At 37.0% G+C, this 22412-nt stretch overlaps 2 protein-coding genes and 1 long non-coding RNA gene across 5 annotated transcripts; all 3 read right to left on the bottom strand.

Annotated features, from left to right (window-relative positions):
- Positions 1–6123: 6123 nt before the first annotated feature.
- LOC147855658 (UDP-arabinopyranose mutase) lies at positions 6124–15902 on the bottom strand. 3 transcript variants are annotated; one of them, XM_087330495.1, is made up of 3 exons: positions 15709–15891; positions 15089–15218; positions 6124–6467 (listed from the first exon to the last, which is right to left on the bottom strand). In XM_087330495.1, the coding sequence occupies exons 1-3, from the start codon at positions 15832–15834 to the stop codon at positions 6445–6447; spliced, it is 279 nt and encodes a 92-aa protein (XP_087186621.1). In that variant the 5' UTR covers positions 15835–15891; the 3' UTR covers positions 6124–6444. The 3 variants fall into 3 exon arrangements, with proteins under 3 accessions (XP_087186621.1, XP_087186623.1, XP_087186624.1); XM_087330497.1 differs by lacking the exon at positions 6124–6467 and adding an exon at positions 6610–6917; XM_087330498.1 differs by lacking the exon at positions 6124–6467 and adding an exon at positions 14468–14570 and having other exon boundaries at positions 15709–15902.
- Positions 8953–9893, bottom strand: LOC147855659 (uncharacterized). The gene is made up of 2 exons (XR_015530817.1): positions 9626–9893; positions 8953–9420 (listed from the first exon to the last, which is right to left on the bottom strand). It is a non-coding gene; the product is annotated as an uncharacterized LOC147855659 (long non-coding RNA).
- A 5057-nt stretch (positions 15903–20959) lies between the features above and the next one.
- On the bottom strand, positions 20960–22378 carry LOC147855660 (transcription factor bHLH68-like). Its single transcript, XM_087330097.1, has 4 exons — positions 22262–22378; positions 21941–22006; positions 21782–21823; positions 20960–21331 (listed from the first exon to the last, which is right to left on the bottom strand). Exons 1-4 carry the CDS (start codon positions 22376–22378, stop codon positions 21128–21130), a joined length of 429 nt encoding a protein of 142 aa, XP_087186223.1. The 3' UTR covers positions 20960–21127.
- Between the last annotated feature and the right edge of the window lie 34 nt (positions 22379–22412).

Genomic DNA, 22412 nt, shown 5'->3' on the forward strand with positions numbered 1-22412 from the left:
TCACCTATGGCACCAGCGTCATATCATGGAGATCAAAATTGCAAGAGTGCACAACTTTGTTAGAGGCCAAGTACATTGTCGTGTCGGAAGCAGCAAAGGAAGCAATCTGGTTGCACCGATTTTCAACTAATTTCTTGTTAAAGAAAAAAACTGACCATCCAGCGTTGACTCTCTATTGCGACTCACAAAGCGCAATACACCTCATTCGGAACCCCGTCTACCATGCGAAAAAGAAACACATTGAGGTGTGGTTTCATCATATCTGAGAGCTTGTAACGGAGAAGAAGCTCAAAGTCACAAAGATCGACACCAAGGTGAACATCATCGATTGCCTGACGAAGCCACTCCGAAAACAACGCTTCATAGCACTAAGGAACATGATAGGACTACGACAAGAAACTAAGTAGAAAGGAGCCGAACGAATAGTAGCAGAAGGAAAGTCGAAGACTGGCCTAATTGGATAAGCCGAAACGGCAAAATCCAAAGAATCGAAATACCGATTTGAGGCCGAAGACATAGCCAAGTGCAAGGAGATTAACTGGAGATTAGAAGATCGGGGGGCAACCGGAGCAGAGGACCGATCAAGTATCCAGCGGGGAGCATAGGAGCAAGCGTGAGCGAGAAGCAAACGATTGACCAAAGGCCAAGAGTCAGAATCGGACATGAGCCGATCCGAATGAATGAGTCGATTCAGACAAATGTTGATCTGAACTAGTCGATACAACCGACTTAGACAAGCCGACCTGGACAACATACAATCCGGATGACTAATCGAATGAGGGTAGATCCCAACTTTACCTTTGCAGATTCGGCTGAATACTGACTACCTTGTACGTATACAATTGTAACTATAGATTAAAATTGTAATCTAGGGTCCCGGGGGAGATAACCCCAATTACTTGTATACATAGGAAGAGTAGCCCTTTTACGGGGGAGTTTGTTGGCATAAAAGGCCGACTCCTTCCAAATTGTATCCCTAAGTGTGAACATGTCCTCAAGTTAGGGTTTAAGTATATATCAACCCAAATGAAACATTGTAAAACGAGAGCATTTTATAGAAGAGAAATATAGTTTCCATTAGAGCTTCAAGTGGATATCTTGGACTCTTGCCTATTGTCTTCTTCTATAGTTCTTCTGTGTTGCTTGTTGTACACATCTTCTTGAAGGTCCTCACATATTCTTCCACATATGTATGCCGACATGTCCTATTCAACATATGTATGCTGACATGCATGTATTTACATGTGTGTATATACATATGCAATGTATGTACGTATCTATATATTGTAGTGTTTCTATACATTTTTGTGTTTTATATGTATGTATTTATATATTGTTAATGTGGGTTTGCACATATGTTCATATTGTGAAATGCACATAAGAGATCAAAACCAGTCTACTTAGCTTCTTACTTCTTAATCAATTTATAGTTGATACAACGAAACCCATTTGGGTTGGCCTGGTTAAAAAGGGTGTGCTAAAAGGGTGGGTCATTTTGGGCACATGCATCCTAAAAAGGGTGTGTTAAAAGGGTGGGTCAACTTGGGTACGTGCATCTAAAAAGGGTGAGCTAAAAGGGTGGTACAAAGGAACACATGCACACCACATTTCCCCCCTACGAGAAACAAGAGATTGAGGGGCATGAGTGACCATGTGTGGTCCTTGCCGGGAACTGGAACAGTCCTCGCTGAGAGTTGGAACACAAACACCAACGGGCGTGAGCAACCATGTTGTCCTCACCGAGAATTGGAACACGAACGAGTGAGTGACCATGTGGCCCTCACCGGGAACTGGAACATGAACAACAACGGGCATGAGCGACCATGTCGGTCCTCATTGGGATCTGGAACACGAACAATAGTTGGAGTGAGCGGCCATGTGCGGTCCTCACCGGAGACTGGAACAAAAACGGGAGTGAGCAACCATGCGGCCCTCACTGAGAACAGGAACACGAACGGGAGTGAGCGGCCATGTGTGGCCCTCATCGAGAACTCGAACACGAACGGGCGTGAGCGACCATGCGGCCCTCACCAGGAACTAGAACACGAACACCAACGGGAGTGAGCAGCCATGTGTGGCCCTCATCGGGAACTTGAACACCAACGGGAGTGTGAGTGGCCTTGTGCGGCCCTCATCAGGAACTAGAACACGAACACGAACACGAAAGAAACTAAAAAATAGAGACAATGAAGCGATGTTGATGATGAAGCGGTGGATATCGGGAGGCCTAACTAGTGAACTAAGGCGGTGCTAATAGAAGAGATACTACTAACAAGAGTGTCGGTGATGGTGGTGAGGGCGATGCTACCTACGAAGCGGAAGAGGCGGATGCTTGGATGTGGGGGACTGGTACCCCGTCATCTCCACCAATATGTGAAATGCACATAAGAGATCAAAACCAGTCTACTTAGCTTCTTACTTCTTAATCAATTTATAGTTGATACAACGAAACCCATTTGGGTTGGCTTAGCTAAAAAGGGTGTGCTAAAAGGGTGGGTCAACTTTGGTACGTGCATCTAAAAAGGGTGAGCTAAAAGGGTGGCACAAAGGAACACATGCACACCACAATATATAGGAAATATATGTGTTAAGTATACATATGTCTATATGCATGGATACGAATGGACATAATGTATGTGATGCCCATGTAATGTATGTATGTATGTATTTTGCATGTATGCAACTACCATGTAATGTAAGTATATATTTTACAACAAATTTAGGTATTGTATGAATAGATCATACCTTCTACCATTTCGTGGAAATATTGAATTTTTTATAGTGTTCTATAATTTATTCCCTAGTTATTGGCAATACAATTGTTTAAATATATTTTCACATGATAATTAATGCATATGTATCTACATTTTGCACCCCAATGGTTTCTTCATTGCATACCACCCCTTCTTATAAGCATGATATAATATGAGTTTAGGTAGTGGAGGCCCTAGGATAACCATCTAGATGCTTACAACTAGCCCCTAATTATACACCAAGTAATTGATCTCCAAAGGTGTAATGTCCACGAGAAGAATGCAATGGGGGATAGACTAACATTGGAGTAGATTTTGGATACCTCCTTTTCCACGATAAAAGCATTGTAGGATTATGATAAAGGAGAATAGGTGAAACCCTCCATGGATAGAGTCTTAAAGCCACATTAACTTCAATAGTCTATCCAAAAAGCTAACTCTTATGAGTAAAAACCATTCATTAATGACTACACATTATGGGTGTTGGAAAATCCTAGATAATAATCTATAAGAAAAGCTAACCCTTGTGAGTAAAAACCCTTAACGACTACCCATAATAGTTGATGAATCCCAACAAGGATGGTACATCCATGACTTGTGTCGAAGCCTTGCAAGCTTAGGCTAGGCAACTTCCTCATGTGTTGTTATATCGCCAAAGAGTTTTGTCTATTCTCATTTTTCCAATTGTAACATAATCCTGTATTTGCAAGCTTGGTGTGGAAGAGACATGGATGTTCAATGTGTTTTATTGGAGCTTGTGGGAAGATAAAAATGTCATCCAAATATAGCTTGATCATTTGATCCATGTATTCCAAGAAAATGTAATTCATGAGGTGTTAAAAGATGATCATGACATTTCTAAGCCCAAATAACATTATTATGTAACTAGCATGCCCATTGTAGATTCAAAATGCAATCTTCTACTCATTGCTAGGCTTGTTACATAATCAAGTTGCATGTACTACATAAGTTGATTTTGGAGATGACTCTCTTGGTTTGGAGGTAGTTAAGAAACTCATAGATAAAGGGTAAGGGATACAGGTTCCTGATGATTAAGAGATTTAGACCACAATCTCACAAAGAAGCTAGAATGAATCTTTCTTATTGATAAACAAGATGGGTGTTCTAATAGGGGATTTGGAATAGCGAAGAAGCCTAAACCAAACAACTTGCACCACTTTCAATATTAGGACTTATATGGATCAAAATGAGGACACTCTTGTCTCTTGTTCATTCTACATTTAATACATAACGCACTTTTCTTTCAACTTTTCAAGGGGGTATAAGAATAGAAGGTGCTCATAGCATCATTCCCTCTAAGTTGGTTGTTGTGGTGGTAGGCATTTGTTGCCTCATCATAGAGTCTTTCTTCGTCATCATCAAGAAACCAACCTTAATTAGATGATGAGGAATCATTATTAATGCCCGAAGATGAGTCAATTCCAACCTTTTGTACTATTGACAAATCATCCTTGTTCTATTGGGAACAAGTTGACCCTTTGTAGTAAGGAGGAGTTGATTTGCAAACCTAAAGGATAGTTGGCTTTAGTGTAAAGGCGAGTTAGCCATTTATAGTTGTCAATGCAAGTTGCCCTTGTCGTTGTGGAATCAATTCATCCTTATAGTTATGGGCCCCATAGTATGTACATAATATATACTCAAACGCTTTGGCAAATCTTCTTTTTCATACGAATGCGTATGTCATCAAAACATTCTTAAGTTTTTTTTTACACTTTTTACCTTAACTTTCTTACCTTAAAAAAAAACTTACAATAAATAATGAATACAAAAGTATGGTATTTACCATACATACTTCGAGGGTGTTTACCATACTCAAATGATTGAAACATTCTCAAATGCGAATGCACGTTTGGCACATATGGTTCCTACTATGGTTATGGCTAATAGTTGTGAAGGCAAGTAAGCAATTGTGGCGATGGTGATTTAGCATTAAATTAGTAAAGGCGAGCCAACCTTAGTTTACATCATAAATTCAAGCGAACATTACATTAGTAAAGGCGTTGATTAGTCTTTGAATTTACTCTTTAAATATCTAACAAGTTTGCTATGTACCAAATATTCGAAAACCAAGATATTCAATGTAGTCCAAGGAGTAATGAGTAAAGAATGAAATGTACAAAACTGATTATTAAATTCTAATTAAATAATAAGAATTGGGACCCATCTATAAAAATAAATAATAATCCTTAAATATTAACAAAGTCTGGTTTTTTTACCTACAAAATATTGAATGTGATCCCAAGTAGAAATTTGATTATGAAATTCTATTAAAATAATAGATGGGGGCAACTTATCGCTTTGAAACACTAAATGTATGATCAAGATACCGCTTATGTTTTTCTTTTTTCCGAGCTTCATATATTTTGATGGCACTAGTGCTCACTAGGGGATGTCAAACTATACCAAAAACTATTGTCTCTAACAATCATGTTGAAGATACTTCTTCATTGGTGAAGCTCTTCTCTCTAGGTTGGGAGTATTTGGTAGGGGTAATATTGCAATGTGGGTGGGTATGAGCGCCAACTCTAACCCAAGTCATATCACCCAAATTGGCAAAAAACCACATTTCAAAATCTTCAACTTTCACATCTTAAAAATAGTCATAAAACACTCAATTTCTGATTAGCATACAAAACTACAAATTTCTACATTTTACACATAACATCTCCAAAATAGTCATAAAAACACTCGATTTCTGATTAGCCAATTTCTTATATGTGTGCTACACATTTGAAGTTTGAATTCAATCATACAATTAATCTTGGCTAGATAAATGATGGGCTTCACGACTGTGCTAATTATGTTTCATATCTCTCCTAAATATGGTCAGATTGGCTATCCTATACCCCTTGGATATCAATATATTAGCTTCCTTGAATGTGCATTGAACTTGTACATTTCGTAGTGGAATCTAACAAAGTAGCACATATGCTTAGATTACCACTAAGATAAAGCTCTAATACAAAAAATTAATCACATCTGATCATCCATGAATAATACAGTATTCTTCATTTAATGACCTAGAATTTACCATATTTGCTACACAGCTTATTAGCATAGCAGCATAACGGATGATGCCAATAATATCAGGAATCTCAGTCTAAGCATTTGTATTATTATGGTTTCTGCATTGAGGATAACTGTATCTGCATCATGGTCTTCAATAATATTATAAATATTTATAGCATTGTCAAGTGAATATATATATCACTTGAATTGAGATAAAACATATGCAAACAAAAATTCCTATGTAAATACATAGATAGATATAATACAAGTATTAGTTATATTTCACGTTTTCACACAAGCATTCAAACATTTGCACATGGCCTTTATGCTCAATTGTCTCTCTTGATGTCAATAAATATAAATCGATGTTAGGAAACAATATCATCAGATAAATTGCTCTGGAAGATGAATCACACATGCATCTTATTTCATGCATCTTGCATTTAATTTGAATGATGGCAATGGATGCATGTACAATGTCTTCAAATACTAATGTACATTTTCAAGCCTTTAAACATTGTTGAAGATATAGCTATGTACTGACCAAATATGTCTCCAACATGAATTATGCATTTAGAAAGAATATGGAAGGCAGCTATATACTTAATCACTTGCAATTACAATGAATAATTTGATGGAGAAAAACACCATGAAGTATCCATCAAAGAATATTTCCCCCACATCCTGAGTTTAAAAACGATTTGTTGAAATAAGACAAGATTAGGTTTGTGAAAATACGGTAGACAAATTCAAAATTAAGCTTAAACTACTCAATAGAAAAAAAATGTCGATGAACAAACATGAAATGATCAAGATATAAAAACACTACAAAACAAAACAGTGGTAGCTTCAGATTCATCTCAATATAAAAATCATATGGTAAACATGATTTCAATTTCCTATTATGATAACGACAGATATACCAAGACTCAAGGGTGACTTGCTAGCATTAGACTAGACAATTAGTTTTTCAGAAGAAATGAACCTCATAATCTCTAAAGCAATTTAATTGTTACCATTGATCTTTACAGAGTCTCTATATAAGGTTTTTGGGCTTTTGACATGAAATTTGATTATTGTGTTCGTTTATCTCTTCCATTTTGTAGCATTCTTTCCTCTTTTTTCAGTAGTTGTCTAGAAAGTAATTAATAGGAGGCAACGCATATATTCTGATGCAATAATGGGAAAATGAGATAGATATCAAACCCAATCTTAGTATTATGATAGGAGGCTATAGATCCAACGTGTGATACATAAGCATCTAGTAACCATTATTGCACGTAAACAAACAAATCTTTACTAGAGTTCAATGACCATGCCTATTTTGCTTCAATCAATATTAAATTTGGATGATGTAGAGTGCGACCTGGGGTCAAACTTAATATCACACATGCCTCTCTACTGATTTCTCTCCTTTATCTTAAATCTATCTCATGTAACCAAAAACCCTAGATCTAAACCATCCAAAGATAACAAAAGAGCTTATAAAAATAGTTACCTCTCAAAGGCATGTTGCAAACCAAACTGCAATGCTTATTAGCAAAATTCTTGGGCACCAAGAGTGGCCTATAACTCCACATTACATGAACATGTTTGGTTTCATCAAATCAAGAGTCAGTTATAAGCTCCCCACACTATAGGTTGTGGTTCATTCATATAGCGTGACTACCTAGTTATCTTAATAGGTGCACATTTATACGATCCAAGATTTTAGTAAAATTTTCAGGAACACTATATAGAACCGACTATAAAGGGACAACATAGAGAAATTCGGGTACAAGCTTCTCTTGATCTCGCTTCATAAAATAAATGTGCAACATTCTTCTATTTATGAAAACAAATGCAGATAATAAAACATAAAAAACACAATCAATCAATTTAAGCATAACAACATTATTCAAAATCTCAAACTTGTTTATGGAAAAGCCTGCATAGTCTACTACTCTAATCCCTTGTGCAACAACACCCTATCTCAGATTGTAGTGAGTGTGAGTTGTCATATGGCATTGATGATTCAGATGGCAAACAAGAAGATGAGCTCTACCATACGTTGTCGTTCGTGGTTCCCTCGTTTAGCAAAGAATATATATTTTTATAGTTAGCTGCAACATATGTTGTATAGTGTATGAAGTGTGAGCATTGCAAATGGTCTCATTCATTAAAGATATTGATGCATCATGAAGTAAATGTGTTGCATCCCATCTTCCAAACCATTTTGTTATATCTAACATCTAGCAAGAACACAAAATTTTGCTTTTCAAGTGTCTCTAAATCTTTTTGCTTGCTTCTGGAATTTGAAGAAGTAGATGTGAGGGATTATTTTGAAACTTAAGCACATATTCAATAACCCTTTCCATGGCCATGATCTCAGTGAGATGTGATCTCATCTTAAGAAATAGGAGGGTATATAACATTTGTTACTCGACTTTCAGAAACTTTGTAAGAAAATGCGTTTGAACATATTCAAACTCTTTTGAGTGGACTTGGGGATGCTACCACCCCATAAAGAAGCACAGTTGTCACCAAAGTGTCCACAAGGTATTGGGGACCCAACATTTAGTTTCTCTAACATTACATCTGTTCGAAATACACAATATAGCATTTGTTACTCAGCTTTGAGAAACTTTGTAAGAAAATGCTTTTGAACATATTCAGACTCTTTCGAAACATTACATCTGTTCGAAAATACACAATATGCTCTCTTTCCGCCTCAAGTGTGAGTAGCATATTCACTCCATCTATGATTTGTAGTAACTTCAATGCCAAGGAATTATTGTGTAATGTATGTATGGTTTATCCTTATTTTGGATCTTTGTAAGCATAATCTTTGTTTTAGAAAAAAACTTTGTGTACATGTAAAGCTTTTCTAATTTACATCTCTTAAAGTACTTGCAAAAAGCACCACATCATCTGCACACAAAAGAATGATGATTACATTCCTGATGACAACTTCTTTAATTCCTTCTTCCTTTACAAATATGGCAACCATTTGTTCTAAATCATCAATGCATAGACTAAATACAGTTGGTGAGCGAGGGCATCCTTGTTTACCACCAATAGTGCTATTTAGCCCATGCATTTATCTTTGATTCCATTATATATCCAAATAGTTTTGTTGCATGAGTGCCAACTATGACCATTCAATCAGTGTTTGCATTATTTACATCTCTGCTTATGTGTAAAGTTTTGATCCAATTCGTACTCCAATCGTAATGCATGCCATGTGGCAATGCATAATTAAACATAACAATTATCTGTGCATGTGCGTCCTATGAGAGAGAAAGAGAAAGAAATATTGCTTGATCTTGGATAACAACAAAACAAAATGAACATAAGTAGATATATATAATTGGCTCAAGTACCAAATATTCCTGTTGTAGCCTATGCGCAGAAAAAATTACCATTTTCTGAAAATACAACTCCTTTTAGATGCTGTGATCAAAATCCTACTTCTGTACCCCTTGATTGAATTATAACATGAGAAGGTAAGGATGATGGTATTCAAAATGGTTGCAATGGTTGTGAAATGTGGTTGAGTCCATGCAATGTATTGTGGGGTCATCCATGGGAGGCTTATCCCATGGCCCAGAACCTTCCGAAGCTCTATTGCTCGTCAATCATCAATTCACGAACACTTCTCAATGTAATGAAAGTTATCAAGATAGTTACATCTTGATTGCCCTCCAAGATATATGATATATCAAGAGCTTTTCAAAAGTCCATGCATTGTATTGTGAGGTCATTCATGGGAAGCTTATCCCATGGCCTAGAACCTTTGAGAGCTTTATAATCTTTTAATTTGCTCCCAACAATTGTTGGTATCAATCATCTAATTCACGAACACTTAATCTAATGCAAGTTATCAAGATAATATCATCTTGATCTCCCTCCAAGATATTCGATATGTCAAGAGCTATTTTCAGACGTCTATGCAATGTATTGTTAGGTTATGCATGGGAGGCTTATCCCATAGCCCAAAGCCTTCAAGAGCTCTAGAATTCTCTAATTCATTCCCAATCATTGTTGGTATCAATCATCAAATTGACGAAAACTTGTCAATGTAACACAGATCTGAGTATTGGAAATTCAAGGACATACATCGATTTTACACTAGATAAAAGGGTTAGGAATGATGTCAATCGGGCTAAGGAATACTCAGGATTCACCCTAGTATAGGCCCTTTAGATGCAATACTGGAGCTATGGTAGAAAAGATAGAGAGAGAGCAGTAGTTGGAGGAGCTCACCTTTGAAGTGAGATCCAAAAGTTTTAAACTTATGTTTTATAAGACCCATTTAGGGTTGGCCAAGTTCACATTGAACTTGGCCCAAAAATAACGAAAAAGTGGTTAGTGACTTTTGGCCTTTATAAATAGGCCTATACACATGCACACACTATAAGGGGGTAATTTAGGGCCTTCACCGCAACAACCTCCCACTTAAAGGCATAAATGACGCCTTTAAGCTACGTGACTCCCACCATTTGTATACATATCTGATGTTGTGCTTTGGATAAGCACTTGGTCAGTACATCCGCAGGGTTCTGTGATGTGTGGAACTTTATCAATGTGATGAGGCCATCCTCAAGCACTTCTCGAATGAAGTGATATCGCACATCAATGTGTTTTGTGTGTGCATGAAGCATCGCATTCTTTGCTAAACAGATGGCAATCTGGCTATCACAACCAAGAATGGGTGCCTTTTCAGGCAAACCAAACTCACTGCATAGACGTGCTAACCATATTGCTTCCTTGGAAGCCTTAGTGGCTGAGATATATTCTGTCTCGGTAGTGGACAAAGCAACAACCTTTTGCAACCTACTACACCATGATACAGCACCACCTGCAAGTGTGAATACATAGCCACTTGTGGATTTCTGTATATCCACATCACATGCCATGTCAGAGTCACAGAAACCCTTCAGCTCTAATGGGCCTTTTCCATAACAAAGGCATTTATTTTTAGTCCCTTTTGAAGTACCTCATAATGGACTTTAGTGCATTCCAATGGGCTTTGCCCGGATTAGCCATGAATTGGCTTACAACTCCCACTGCATAAGCAATATCAGGTCTAGTAGCACCCATAGCATACATAAGTGAACTACAAGCTGAAGCATAAGGTACACCATGCATGTCTTTGATTGCTTCTTGTGTCTTATCATATGGTTGTAATGGCACTCCAAGAGGCTTTGCATCAGCCATACAAAATCTGTCCAGCACCTTATCAATGTATTTTTCTTGAGATAAATACAATGTATGCTGCTCCCTTTGTCTCCTAATTCTTACATGTTCAGCTCCCCCGAGGTCTTTCATTGAAAATGCAGATTTCAGCTTCTTTTTAAGGACATCAACAGTGCTCCTTTTCTTGGCAGCAATGAGCATATCATCTACATATAGTACAAGAATGATTGGGCTGCCACTTTCATCCCTTTTAGTATACAAACAGCGATCAGCATGGCTTCTTTTGTACCCATGTTTGAGCATAAAAGCGTCAAACTTTTTGTACCATTGTCTAGAAGCTTGTTTCAGCCCATACAAGCTTCTATTGAGCTTACATACCAAATGTTCCTTTCCAGGAATAACAAAGCCCTCAGGCTGTTTCATGTAAAGCTCTTCGTCAATGTCACCATGCAAAAAAGTTGTATGTACATCCATTTGGTCTAATTCCAAATCAGGTGCAGCCACTATAGCAAATAGCACTCGCAAAGTGGTCATTTTTACCACAGGAGAAAACACTTCCTGAAAATCTATGCCCTTAGTTTGAGCATATCCTTTTGCAACCAACCTTGCTTTATACTTGGGTTTGTCATCAACGGTCTTGATTTTATATACCCATTTGTTAGGAATAGCTTTCCTTCCTTTGGGCAGTTCAACCAAGTCCCAAGTATCATTTGAATGCAAAGCCTTAATCTCTTCCTGCATAGCAAGCTCCCACTTATTGCTGTGCTGACATGCCTTTGCCTCTTTATATGTAAGAGGTTCTCCCACATCGGTCAACATTATGTAGTGCAACGAGGGGTCAAATCTACTCACATTTCATCTTATACGAGTAGAACGTCTCACCCAATGATCCATATTGTCATGTAATGGATCAACATCAGGTGGCATGTCTAAATCATCATTGTTAGGCTGCTGTCCATTATTTTCAGCACCATTTTCAGCATTATTATTTGGCTGCATATTCCTCTCAGGATCCTCATCTTGCTGTCCAACATCTTCTGGCTCCAAAACCACTGGATGATCAATATTTTCAGTCCTTTGTGGTGGATCCTGATGGTCAAAACTGCGTCTAACAGGTGGCTGGTCATGCTGAAATCTAACCCTTTTATGGTCATCTTTTGAGGCATAATTGTTTTGAAGCAGCCTTGCCTCATTGAAAACAACATATCTGCCGCGTATAACCTTCCTGAGCTGGGGTATCCAAATCCTATAACCCATTTCGCCTTCTTCACCATATCCCATGAAGAGGTCCTTAATGGACTTGGCATCAAGTTTGTTTCTCAGCTCAAGCCTTATATGTATTAAAGCCTTGCATCCAAAGACACATAAGTGATCATATGAAGCAGGTTTGCCAGACCAAACCTCTTCTAGGATGTCACCCTTTAGAGACGTGTGAGGGGATCTATTGCATACATGTACTGCAGTTTTGAGTGCCTCTCCCCAAAATCCATGAGGGAGATTATCAGTGGACAGCATGCATCTCACTCTCTCACAAAGTGTCCTGTTATATCGTTCAGCCACACCATTAGAAGAGGAGTTGTATGGAACAGTAAGCTCCCTCTTAATACCCAAATTTTCACAAAATTTCTTGAATTCAGCACTTGTATACTCACCACCATTGTCCGTACGCAAACATTTCAGTTTTCTTCCTGTTTGGGTGGTCACAAATGCATAAAAACGCTTAAATGCAGCTAACGCTTCATCCTTAGATTTAAGCAATTGAACCCAAATTTTTCTAAAGAAATCATCAACAAATGAGATAAAATACATTGCAACCCCCATAGATTTCGTGGGCATGCTACACACATCAAAATGAACAAATCAAGTACACGAGACTTACGAGACACACCAGAGTAAAAGGAACGCTTCACTTGCTTTCCATATTGGCATTCATTACAAAAATCAAGCTTCGTGCCTTTAGCATCAAGCTTCTTTAGATTACAAAGCCTAGTGAGACCCTTTTGGTTCATATGGCCAAGTCTCTTATGCCACAACTCCATATGGGAGTGAACTTCAGCCAAAGCAATAAATTTGCCCGATATAGCATTTCCATGTAAGCAATAAAGAGTTCCCTTCTTTGTGCCTTTCACAATCAGCCTTGAACCTTTTGTCATTTTCCATGATCCTCTCTCAAAGAGAATGCTATAACCATGCATATCCATTTGCCCCACAGAAAGCAAGCTCTTCTTGATCCCTGATACATAATGCACATTATGCAAAACCAGCTCATTAGCGCCATTTGTAGAAAAACGCACAGTGCCAATACCCTCAATGGAACATGCATGATTGTTTCCAAGGTATATATGGCCATGGCTGCTTGCAGTAAAAGTAGAAAAACACTCCTTGATAGGAGTCACATGAAATGAAGCACCAGAGTCAACTATCCATGTTTGGGCCAATGCATCATTGACAATCGGCAAAGCATCAATAAGACCATTCTTAGTGATACACATGTCCTCTGAATGAATATTTAGAGAGGCATCATATGCATAAGTATCATTAGTTGAAAAAGTAGCACATAAAATGTCCTCAACATCTGACAACTCCTCTATGACTACATTAGAGGCCAAATTGGCCTTCTCTTCATCCTTTTGGTTGTCATGTGCATTAGTCTTGTCCTTTCTCTTATCTCCAAAATTCTTTTTCTTTCAAGTTCTACTTTGTAATAGCGGCAATCGGGTTTCTTGTGGCCTTTCCTGCCACATTGATAGCATGTTACGTCATTGCTTTTAACTTTGCTGCTATATCCCCTTTCTTGGCTTTTACTTTTGTTCCTATGTGCATAGTTATTTCTCTTATTTGTCCTACCTCTAACCATGTTGGCTGAGCTGCCACTTGCTTTTGTCCTGATCTCTTCATCGAGTATGGAGCCCCTAACACCATCAAAGGTTAAGTTGGGGCTATTAGACAATGAGACTACCAATGTCTCCCATGAGTCAGGTAGTGTCATTAGCAAGAAAATGTTCTTTGCATTCTTTCCTTCCACAAGTCGAAACCTGTTCCCTCAAATTGTTGAATCTCAAAAAGATTCTTCGCTTCTGAGGAGGATGACGCCATACCTCACAATAAAGAGGTCTAAACACCTGTTCTTTGTTGTACAGCAACTCTGCAGAAGTTCAAAAACCCTAAATCTGCTCTGATACCAGTTGAAAGGGTTAGGAATGATGTCAATCGGGCTAAGGAATACTCAGGATTCACCCTAGTATAGGCCCTTTAGATGCAATAGTGGAGCCGTGGTAGAAAAGATAGAGAGAGAGAGAGTAGTAGTTGGAGGAGCTCACCTTTGAAGTGAGATCCAAAAGTTTTTAACTTATGTTCTATAAGACCCATTTAGGGTTGGCTAAGTTCACACTGAACTTGGCCCAAAAATTATGAAAAAGTGGTTAGTGACTTTTGGCCTTTATAAATAGGCCTATACACATGTACACACTATAAGGGGGTCATTTAGGGCCTTTACCCCAACACTAGATTTATGTTGAGCACCTTTTGACTAATATAATCAAGCATCTTCTCCTTGAGAAAAAACATTGAAATGGTAATCAGAAACTTGACTCAAGAAGATAACATGACCTACATAATTCAAACGGTCTAATGCCTTGAGATACCCTCTTTCAATTAGATTTCCAATTTTAAATTATATAGCACTTCTTAATCGATTCGTCTAGCACTATCGGGTTATATGAATGGCACATGTTGTCGTTATTTAGAGTAATTAGATATGTGTACATCAATGGAAATTTCTATTTCAGTAAGGATTTTATGTCTTTTGATGCTTTGCAAGAGAATTGACTCTGTTTCCAAGAGGATCAAGGTTTTCGTTTCAGAAGGTGATAAAAGTGAGGTTATGTAAGCTTTATTTTCTCTATCTTAATATAGTCTTCTTTCTTTGTATGTTTTTGTTTCTTTACAAGCTTCTCATCGAGTGGCAAACACAACGCCTGTGTTTTTGTTTGTAATGTTACTACAAGTTTCAACCTTTTTACAAACCACTCGACAGCTACGAAAAAATTAGGGTAAGAACTTAACTATTATTTCTTAAATTAGTACAAGCAATTACATTCAACAAACCATTATATACAAAAACTTACTAGTTGGAAGAACAGGAAGGTAGATAGGTTGAATATCGAGGGCTCTAACAGCATTCAAGACCTCCTTATTGCCCGTCGCCATGAATACTCTAAGAACAGATTCTGTGAGCTTTCCAGAGGATAGAGTCTTCTACAAGAAACAAAAGAAATAGGAAAATCAGAATATACATTGTCAATGACAATAAGAAGAAAAAACAAAATTTGAAAACAATAAACATCAAAATACCCCCAACTGCTTTGTACAGTTACCAGAATGTCCCTTTGATTTTTTAAATATTACCTACTCCTCTTGGATTCAAATAATGTCAACTTGAGAGAGGCACTTGGTTAAAATACAGTTCTTGGGGCAAAAATTTAGCAATTCGTGAAAAAATTACCACTCAGATATTCCCAGTGGTTTCTGAAGAAATTGACAGTACTGTATTAATTTCTGGAAAAAAAAAACTACACAGGGATATTCGAGCAAATCAACTATCACCGACAGGTATTAGAGCAATAAAATACACAATTGTAGAGGCGAACTCCTCTTCTCCGAGGGTCATCACACAGAAGAAATGAAGAAACAATGAAAACGGGAAAGAGAAGAAAGAAATGGAAGAAGAAGGAGGTGTTTGTTTTACCTGAAACAGTTCTGCAACGAGGGGATCAGGGATGGAGGTGAGATTGTGGATATGGTGGATGTTAAAGATCGCTGCTTTGATGGAGAGGCTGAGGAGAGAAGGCGGATCGGATCCACGGACTGACATATAACTCTCTGTCTCTGTCTCTGTCTCTGTCTGTCTGTCTGTCTCTCTCTCTCTCTCTCTCTCTCTCTGTCTCTCGCTCAGAGAGACCTCTCAGTCTCCTCCTGTAACAGAAGGTATATATGTATGTATATGTATACACATGTATATATGTATATACGTATATGTATAATATATACGTACGTGTATGTATACATGTATCATACGTACCATTCGTGCATTCTGCTAAAAAAACACCCTCGAAGTATGGTAAAATACCATACTTTTGCACTCATTATTTATTATAAGAAGGTAAGTTTCCTTTTAGGGTAAGAAAGTTAAGGTAAAAAAGTGCAATTTTTTATAATTTAAAAAAAAAAAACAAGAATGTTTTAAATAACATGCGCATTCGTTTTCATACGTATGAAACGAATGTTTTGGCTGACAAACACGAATCTTACGTACTATGCATGTATGTATGTATATGTACATATATACATACAAGTGTACATGTACATGTATATGTATATGATATATCTATATGTACTTTATATATAGAGAGAGAGAGAATATGGAGATGGAGGAGGAGGAGGGCTTTGTAGGCTTTGAAGAGGATGGGCATGCCCATGCCCTTGCCCATGGTATATGAGCATCATCACCATGTCCCATTATGAGGTGTCCGTTGAGACCGCTCGTGTCTGTCTGCTACCAAATCATAAATAGGCCTAGCGACGGAAATCGCGGCCACATGACGGTGTCAGCTGAGGGCGCATGCGATTTGCACCCTCCGATTTTGGATAATAATACTAATAAATGCACGAGAAAAGCGTTGTCAAATGTCGCCCAACTCTAACTGTTGCAGATCGCCCAACCCTGACCGTTGCAGGTCGCCCAACCAAATGTATCATTTCCACCAAAGTCTTCTAATCGCTCTGAACTTGAAACTTATAACTTAAAATAACAAATCAAATTGCCACAAACTAAAACATTAAAAATTCCAAAATCGATGAACTTCACCATACTTAATACTTAGTCTTAGACTCTTAACAACAACAAAATCATCTTAAACATAAAACTTCAAACTTCAAAAAATACACAAACTTAGACTTAGCACCCAAAAATCAACTTTAAGCATAAAACTTAAATCATAAAACATAAATCAACTTTTAAAAACATACTTTATTCGTAAACCTGATTAGAATGGTCCTAAAACAAAATGTTCCGGTCATTCAAAATTGATTAAACTAAAGTTCCAAAATCAAGCTAATAAAGTTCCTAAACAACCATTGAAATCAAGCTTGTGGCTCATCTGGGAATGATGGCAAGATGCAGCCACAATTCTTGCAACATTCAGCATTCGAGTCCCTTGATCTAAAGGTCAAGGCATTGCAATGCAAGCATCTAATCTTCTCTATCACAAATATTGGCAACCGCCTCCTAGCTCAACTTGCTCCTCTTTGCATGTTTCTGGTGTGTGTTTTGGAAGTGTTTGGAGAGCTACCAATAAGATCTTGTGAAATGTCGATAGATGCTCCTCTCTTCACACCAATTGCTTGGTTTCGCCTTATGGATCCACCATCTTCTTGATTGGTTGGTTTTAGTGCACTAGCGCGATACCATTTAGTTTGAGCCATTTCTTCAATGGACTCCCTACGTGCCAAAACTATTACAGGGTCGAGGGATCGTAACCCTTACAAATTTTATACTTTTCTAGATGGTACTTTAAACTCCTACACGATATCATAGCCTTGTACCACCATCAATCTAGAAGATCTACATAGATGGATTTAAATACAAGTTCAACAAACAAAACAATGTCAACGACAAGAAGGTAATACCATGGAGAAACTCACAACTAAGATGTGTAGAATGTAGAAATAAGGATGAGCCTAATCCTCCAAAGAGCACAATCAATCAACATTGTGAAGAATGTACGGATTGGGTTAATGTCAAGCCCATCTTTTTCTTCTTTCTAATCTTTAGTGAGGTCATTATCCTCACTTACTTTCTCCTCATTGTTTAACTCAACAAACATTCCTTGAACAATCCCAAACCAATTGGCCTCTCACACTAACTTGTGTTAATCCCTTAATGTCTTCATCCTTAATGTCATTATTCATCTTTGTCTCATCACCACCCCTTTCTTGGGTCATATTGTGTCTTGGGTTTGAATCTTTGGTGGTGGCTTTTGGCCTTCATTTAAACACTTTAAAAAAAAATCCTCTCCTAACCTTTTCTCTCGAGATCACTCTGACTATAATCTTGATCCAACATCAAACTTGACATTTAAACACTTTTCTATGGTTGATCTAACATTTAAACTTGACATTCAATAGGAGATATAACATATCTATGGTTGGGTAAAAGTCCATATTATATAAATCTAACAGTTTTGGATGTCCACCAACTTATGCATTGGTACCCCTAGATATCTAGCTTGAAGTAGATAATCACGCAATTTGTATCATGTTTGTTGGGTATGGAAAACCTAATGGCCATAAGGATCGTCGATTCTATGAACCAAAAGACAAATGATTTATATTCAATCGAAGGATGATATTTGATGAAGATAGTCTCATACTCACACACACCCTATATCCGGAATGACACAAACTATAACCATCATACCAAATCCCTCAATCACTAAATCTGTCATTGAAACAAATGAAATTGTGTCATTAACTAGTACTTCTTGTCGAGTTCCACCAATCTCCTAGGAAATCCAACATGTAAAAATTGATCACTAAATGCACATTAACCACCTTTCATCAATGTTCCAACTTCCAATCATGACATGCCCCACCACCACATTTCCCCTCTAGGTAATGGCTCTAATTCCTCATCCATAGTAACCAAACAAAAAACAACAATGTGAGCCACATATTCCAATCACAAATACCAATAATACCCAAATTACTAGGAAGATCTCTTATCATCATCCAAATACATATTTGTAATGTGAAATCGTCAAGCACAACACACCTAAGTCATCTTGATTATTCATGTTCAAATTCTTGCAAAAGCTCTTTTATCTTATTATGAAGATCCTCATACCACTACATATAGTAAAAAGAAAGGCATTGGTAATGAGGATGCAAAATTTAATCCAACTAGGATGTACAAATGTCTCCTCTCCCACTAACGAACATAGTTTGCAATATAGTGTGAAAAGCTAGACATTTTGCCATCACCCTAGTTCACCTAGTTGTAGACCAACTTTTAAGAAAGTTTGAATTCTTTCGGATATCTACAATCATATTAACAAATTAGATTCTCTTATTGTGGATCATAAATTCAACACAAAGTTTGCATTCTCTACACTTAGCTCCCCCTCAATCAAATCAAATGTTCATGATGAGGCATCATAGAGTGAAGATAGTGTTGAATGGAAAACTACCATGAAGAAAGAACTTGAATCTCTTTCCCTGCCAATAAAGCATGGACTCTAATACCACTCCCAATAGACAACTCACCTATTCTCGTGTAATTCCACATTATAAAGAGAAGTCTATGCCTTGATGGTACAATTCCATGTTACAAAGCTTATCTTGTGGCTCATGGTTTCTCCCAAATCAAAGGACTTGATTTTTATGAGACCTATGTTTCACGTGTTCTCCATATGGCATCATTCAAATGCCTTATGGATGTAGCCACCAATCTTTGACCTTAATGTATATCATACAGTTAACATTCCTACATGGTAACCTACCGAAAGAATTCAACATCTCTTATGTTTAAGTCAAGTTCTGAGCTCCAAACTATGTTTGTCAAGTCCAGTAATCCATCTTTGGAGGAGTTAAAACAATCTTCTCCATTATGGTTTCTTAATTTTGACCTATTAACCATTACATGCACATTGCAAAAAGGCTACTCTAGATTTTTAATTTTAATAAGCAAAAGTTTACATTAGACATAACCATACATCTAATCAACGATTAGTAGTCGCATTATATCTATGCTCACTAATGTGGACGATAATTCCTATATTAGGAACGATCATCTAAAATTAGTGAAGCCTATACAAGATTGGAGTTCAAGTTAGGTCCTCTTTATCTTATTTCCCCTGGGTATGGCAAAAGTTACTCGTAATCGTAGTCTAGCCACTGTTAGTTAGTTTTTCCTGGCCACACTAGGTCTTGGATAGCCATTGTTAGTTTTTCCTGGCCACACTAGGTCTTTGATGCCCAAATGTTATTATTCTTAATATGTACCGTGTGAAAACGCCCACCCACTCTTATATGTATTTTACATATCTATACTCACTTTGTAAATAAAAAACAGTGAGAAAAGGCATATTTGTGTTAAGAGAGTTATGAACATAATTTTTGAAGACCTCATACTCAGTTTATAAAATATTTTTGAAACATGTAGATTAAATTAAATTACATACATAATTATCTATTAAGCCTCTTGTGAAATTTTAGGATTAGAGAGCCTAACAAATCGATTAAGAGACTAGCAAACTGATAATAATAGCTAAATTACTTTTTTGTGACTAACAAAGTGATTACTTGCTATGAAAATTTAGGATTAGAGAGACTAACAAACTAATATTTGTGATTATCAATAACAAAGTGATTGCGCTTGAAATAAAGTAATTTGGAATATAAAAGTAAATCAATGTGAAGAGAAAAGAATTTAAGCGTTTTAATAAAGTATGTATGGAAATGTGCACCAGAATTTGATGGAAACCCATTTTCATCCCTCACATTCTACTCCAACTGGAATCTTAATTAAAAAAATAAGAAAAGATTACTTATTAGCAAAATCTCTAATCTCAATATGAATATTCTGATCAATCATCTTATTAATAAAAAAGGGGCCTTAAATTCCAATTATTTGGTGATTTTGTGGGGGTAGTTATAATTGATAAAGAAGGGATCATGGTTGGGGAATGAGCATGAGGAACTATAAGAATACAATTGATCCAAACACATAATTATTATTAGCAAATAATCTCAAATCTCAAATATGTATGGACATTTTTAATCAGCTTCTTCATAAAAAAGGGGCCTTCAAATCAAATTATTTGGCTATATGGTAGTTATAATTGATAAAGAAGGGATCATGGATGGGGAATGAGCATGAGGAATTATAAGAATACAATTGATCCAAACACATATAATTATTATTAGCAAATCATCTCAAATCTCAAATATGTATAAACATTTTAATCATCTTATTTATAAAAAAAGGGGCCTTCAAATCAAATTAGCTGGTTATAATCATAATTATTAGCACGAGGAATCATAAGAATACAATTGATCTGTAAGCAGGATCAATGGTGATGGGCGAGAAATTCTGAATCCTGCTGCAGTCATCTAAAAGCTCCTCCATATGACCAATAATCTGCACCATTCATGTCATTTATGACATGGCTTGTGCAGTAGGATAAAGGAACCAGGCATAATCCCCTGCTCCTGAGGTCTGTAACCCCCTTAATGCTGCCACTGTTTACTTCACATTCTGAGCTATTCATCCTAATCTGCATCTGATCGCCATTGCTGTTCTGCTGCTGCTGCTACAAACAATAACATTTCTTCATAAGCGGAGCAAATTAATAGGGGATTTAGAATGATTTTTATCCCAAAATGTGCATTAATCCTTTCAGAAGATCAGTATTTCCTGTTCAAATTCAATTGAGGAATTTATAATGATTTTTATCTCAGAATGTGCATTAATCCTTTCATAAGATCAGTATTTTCGCATTCAAATTCAATTGAGGAATTCATAATGTTTTTTATCTCAGAATGTGCAATAATCCTTTCATAAAATTCGTATTTTCCCATTCAAATTCAATTGAGGAATTTAGAATGATTTTTATCTCAAAATGTGCATTAATCCTTTCATAAAATCAGTATTTTCCCATCCAATTTCAATTTGAGGAACACTATTTTGAAGCCCTGCTTGCAGTGTGATCGATTGATTCAATTTCATACATTACATTCAATGGGGTGGTCTGCAGGCTTACATGATTTGCGTTTCCGCCTTTGAGGTATGGTGAGCTCAATGCCTGTCAATCCATCCATGAATCCATTCATCAGTCAGGAATCAGAAATCCTCAGGAAAGAAATTAATTGTGTGGTGAGAGATCAAAGCAAGGAATGAAATTTAGGCCATGATTAAGAACCTGCACTTGCTCTTGCAGGAATTTGATGTAGCCAATGGCTTCTAGCAGCACAGAGGCTGTGTCCGTCTGCATTTTTACAAAAATGAGCAGTATATAAATTTTTTGTACTGTAAAGAATTAATTATAATTGAATGGAGGAGAATCAAAAGGGTCTGCAAAAATGGATGGATCAATCAATGGAATGGAATTTATGGACCATAAATTCCATAAATGGAATGGAATGGAATTTATGGATTAGTAGATGATTATGTCTGGGTAATTATGTGAGAGGCTTACTTTGAAATTTGAGGAATGAAATGGAATGGAATGGAATTTATGGACCTTTCCAAAAGGGGAAACTAACTGTTGCAGTGTTGTAATCCGCTCCCCGAGCTTCTCCTTCTTGGGTGGAGCTGTTACCACTTGGCCGCCACTACTCTGCTGCAAAATTAATTTCATTCAATTCAATCCATTTCTTTGAATGCTAATTGGA

The sequence above is a fragment of the Azolla caroliniana genome, unplaced genomic scaffold, assembly GCF_043228905.1.
Source record: "Azolla caroliniana isolate FFs.n. ecotype wild unplaced genomic scaffold, voAzoCaro1.0.p SCAF_14, whole genome shotgun sequence".
Taxonomy (NCBI): Eukaryota; Viridiplantae; Streptophyta; class Polypodiopsida; order Salviniales; family Salviniaceae; genus Azolla; species Azolla caroliniana.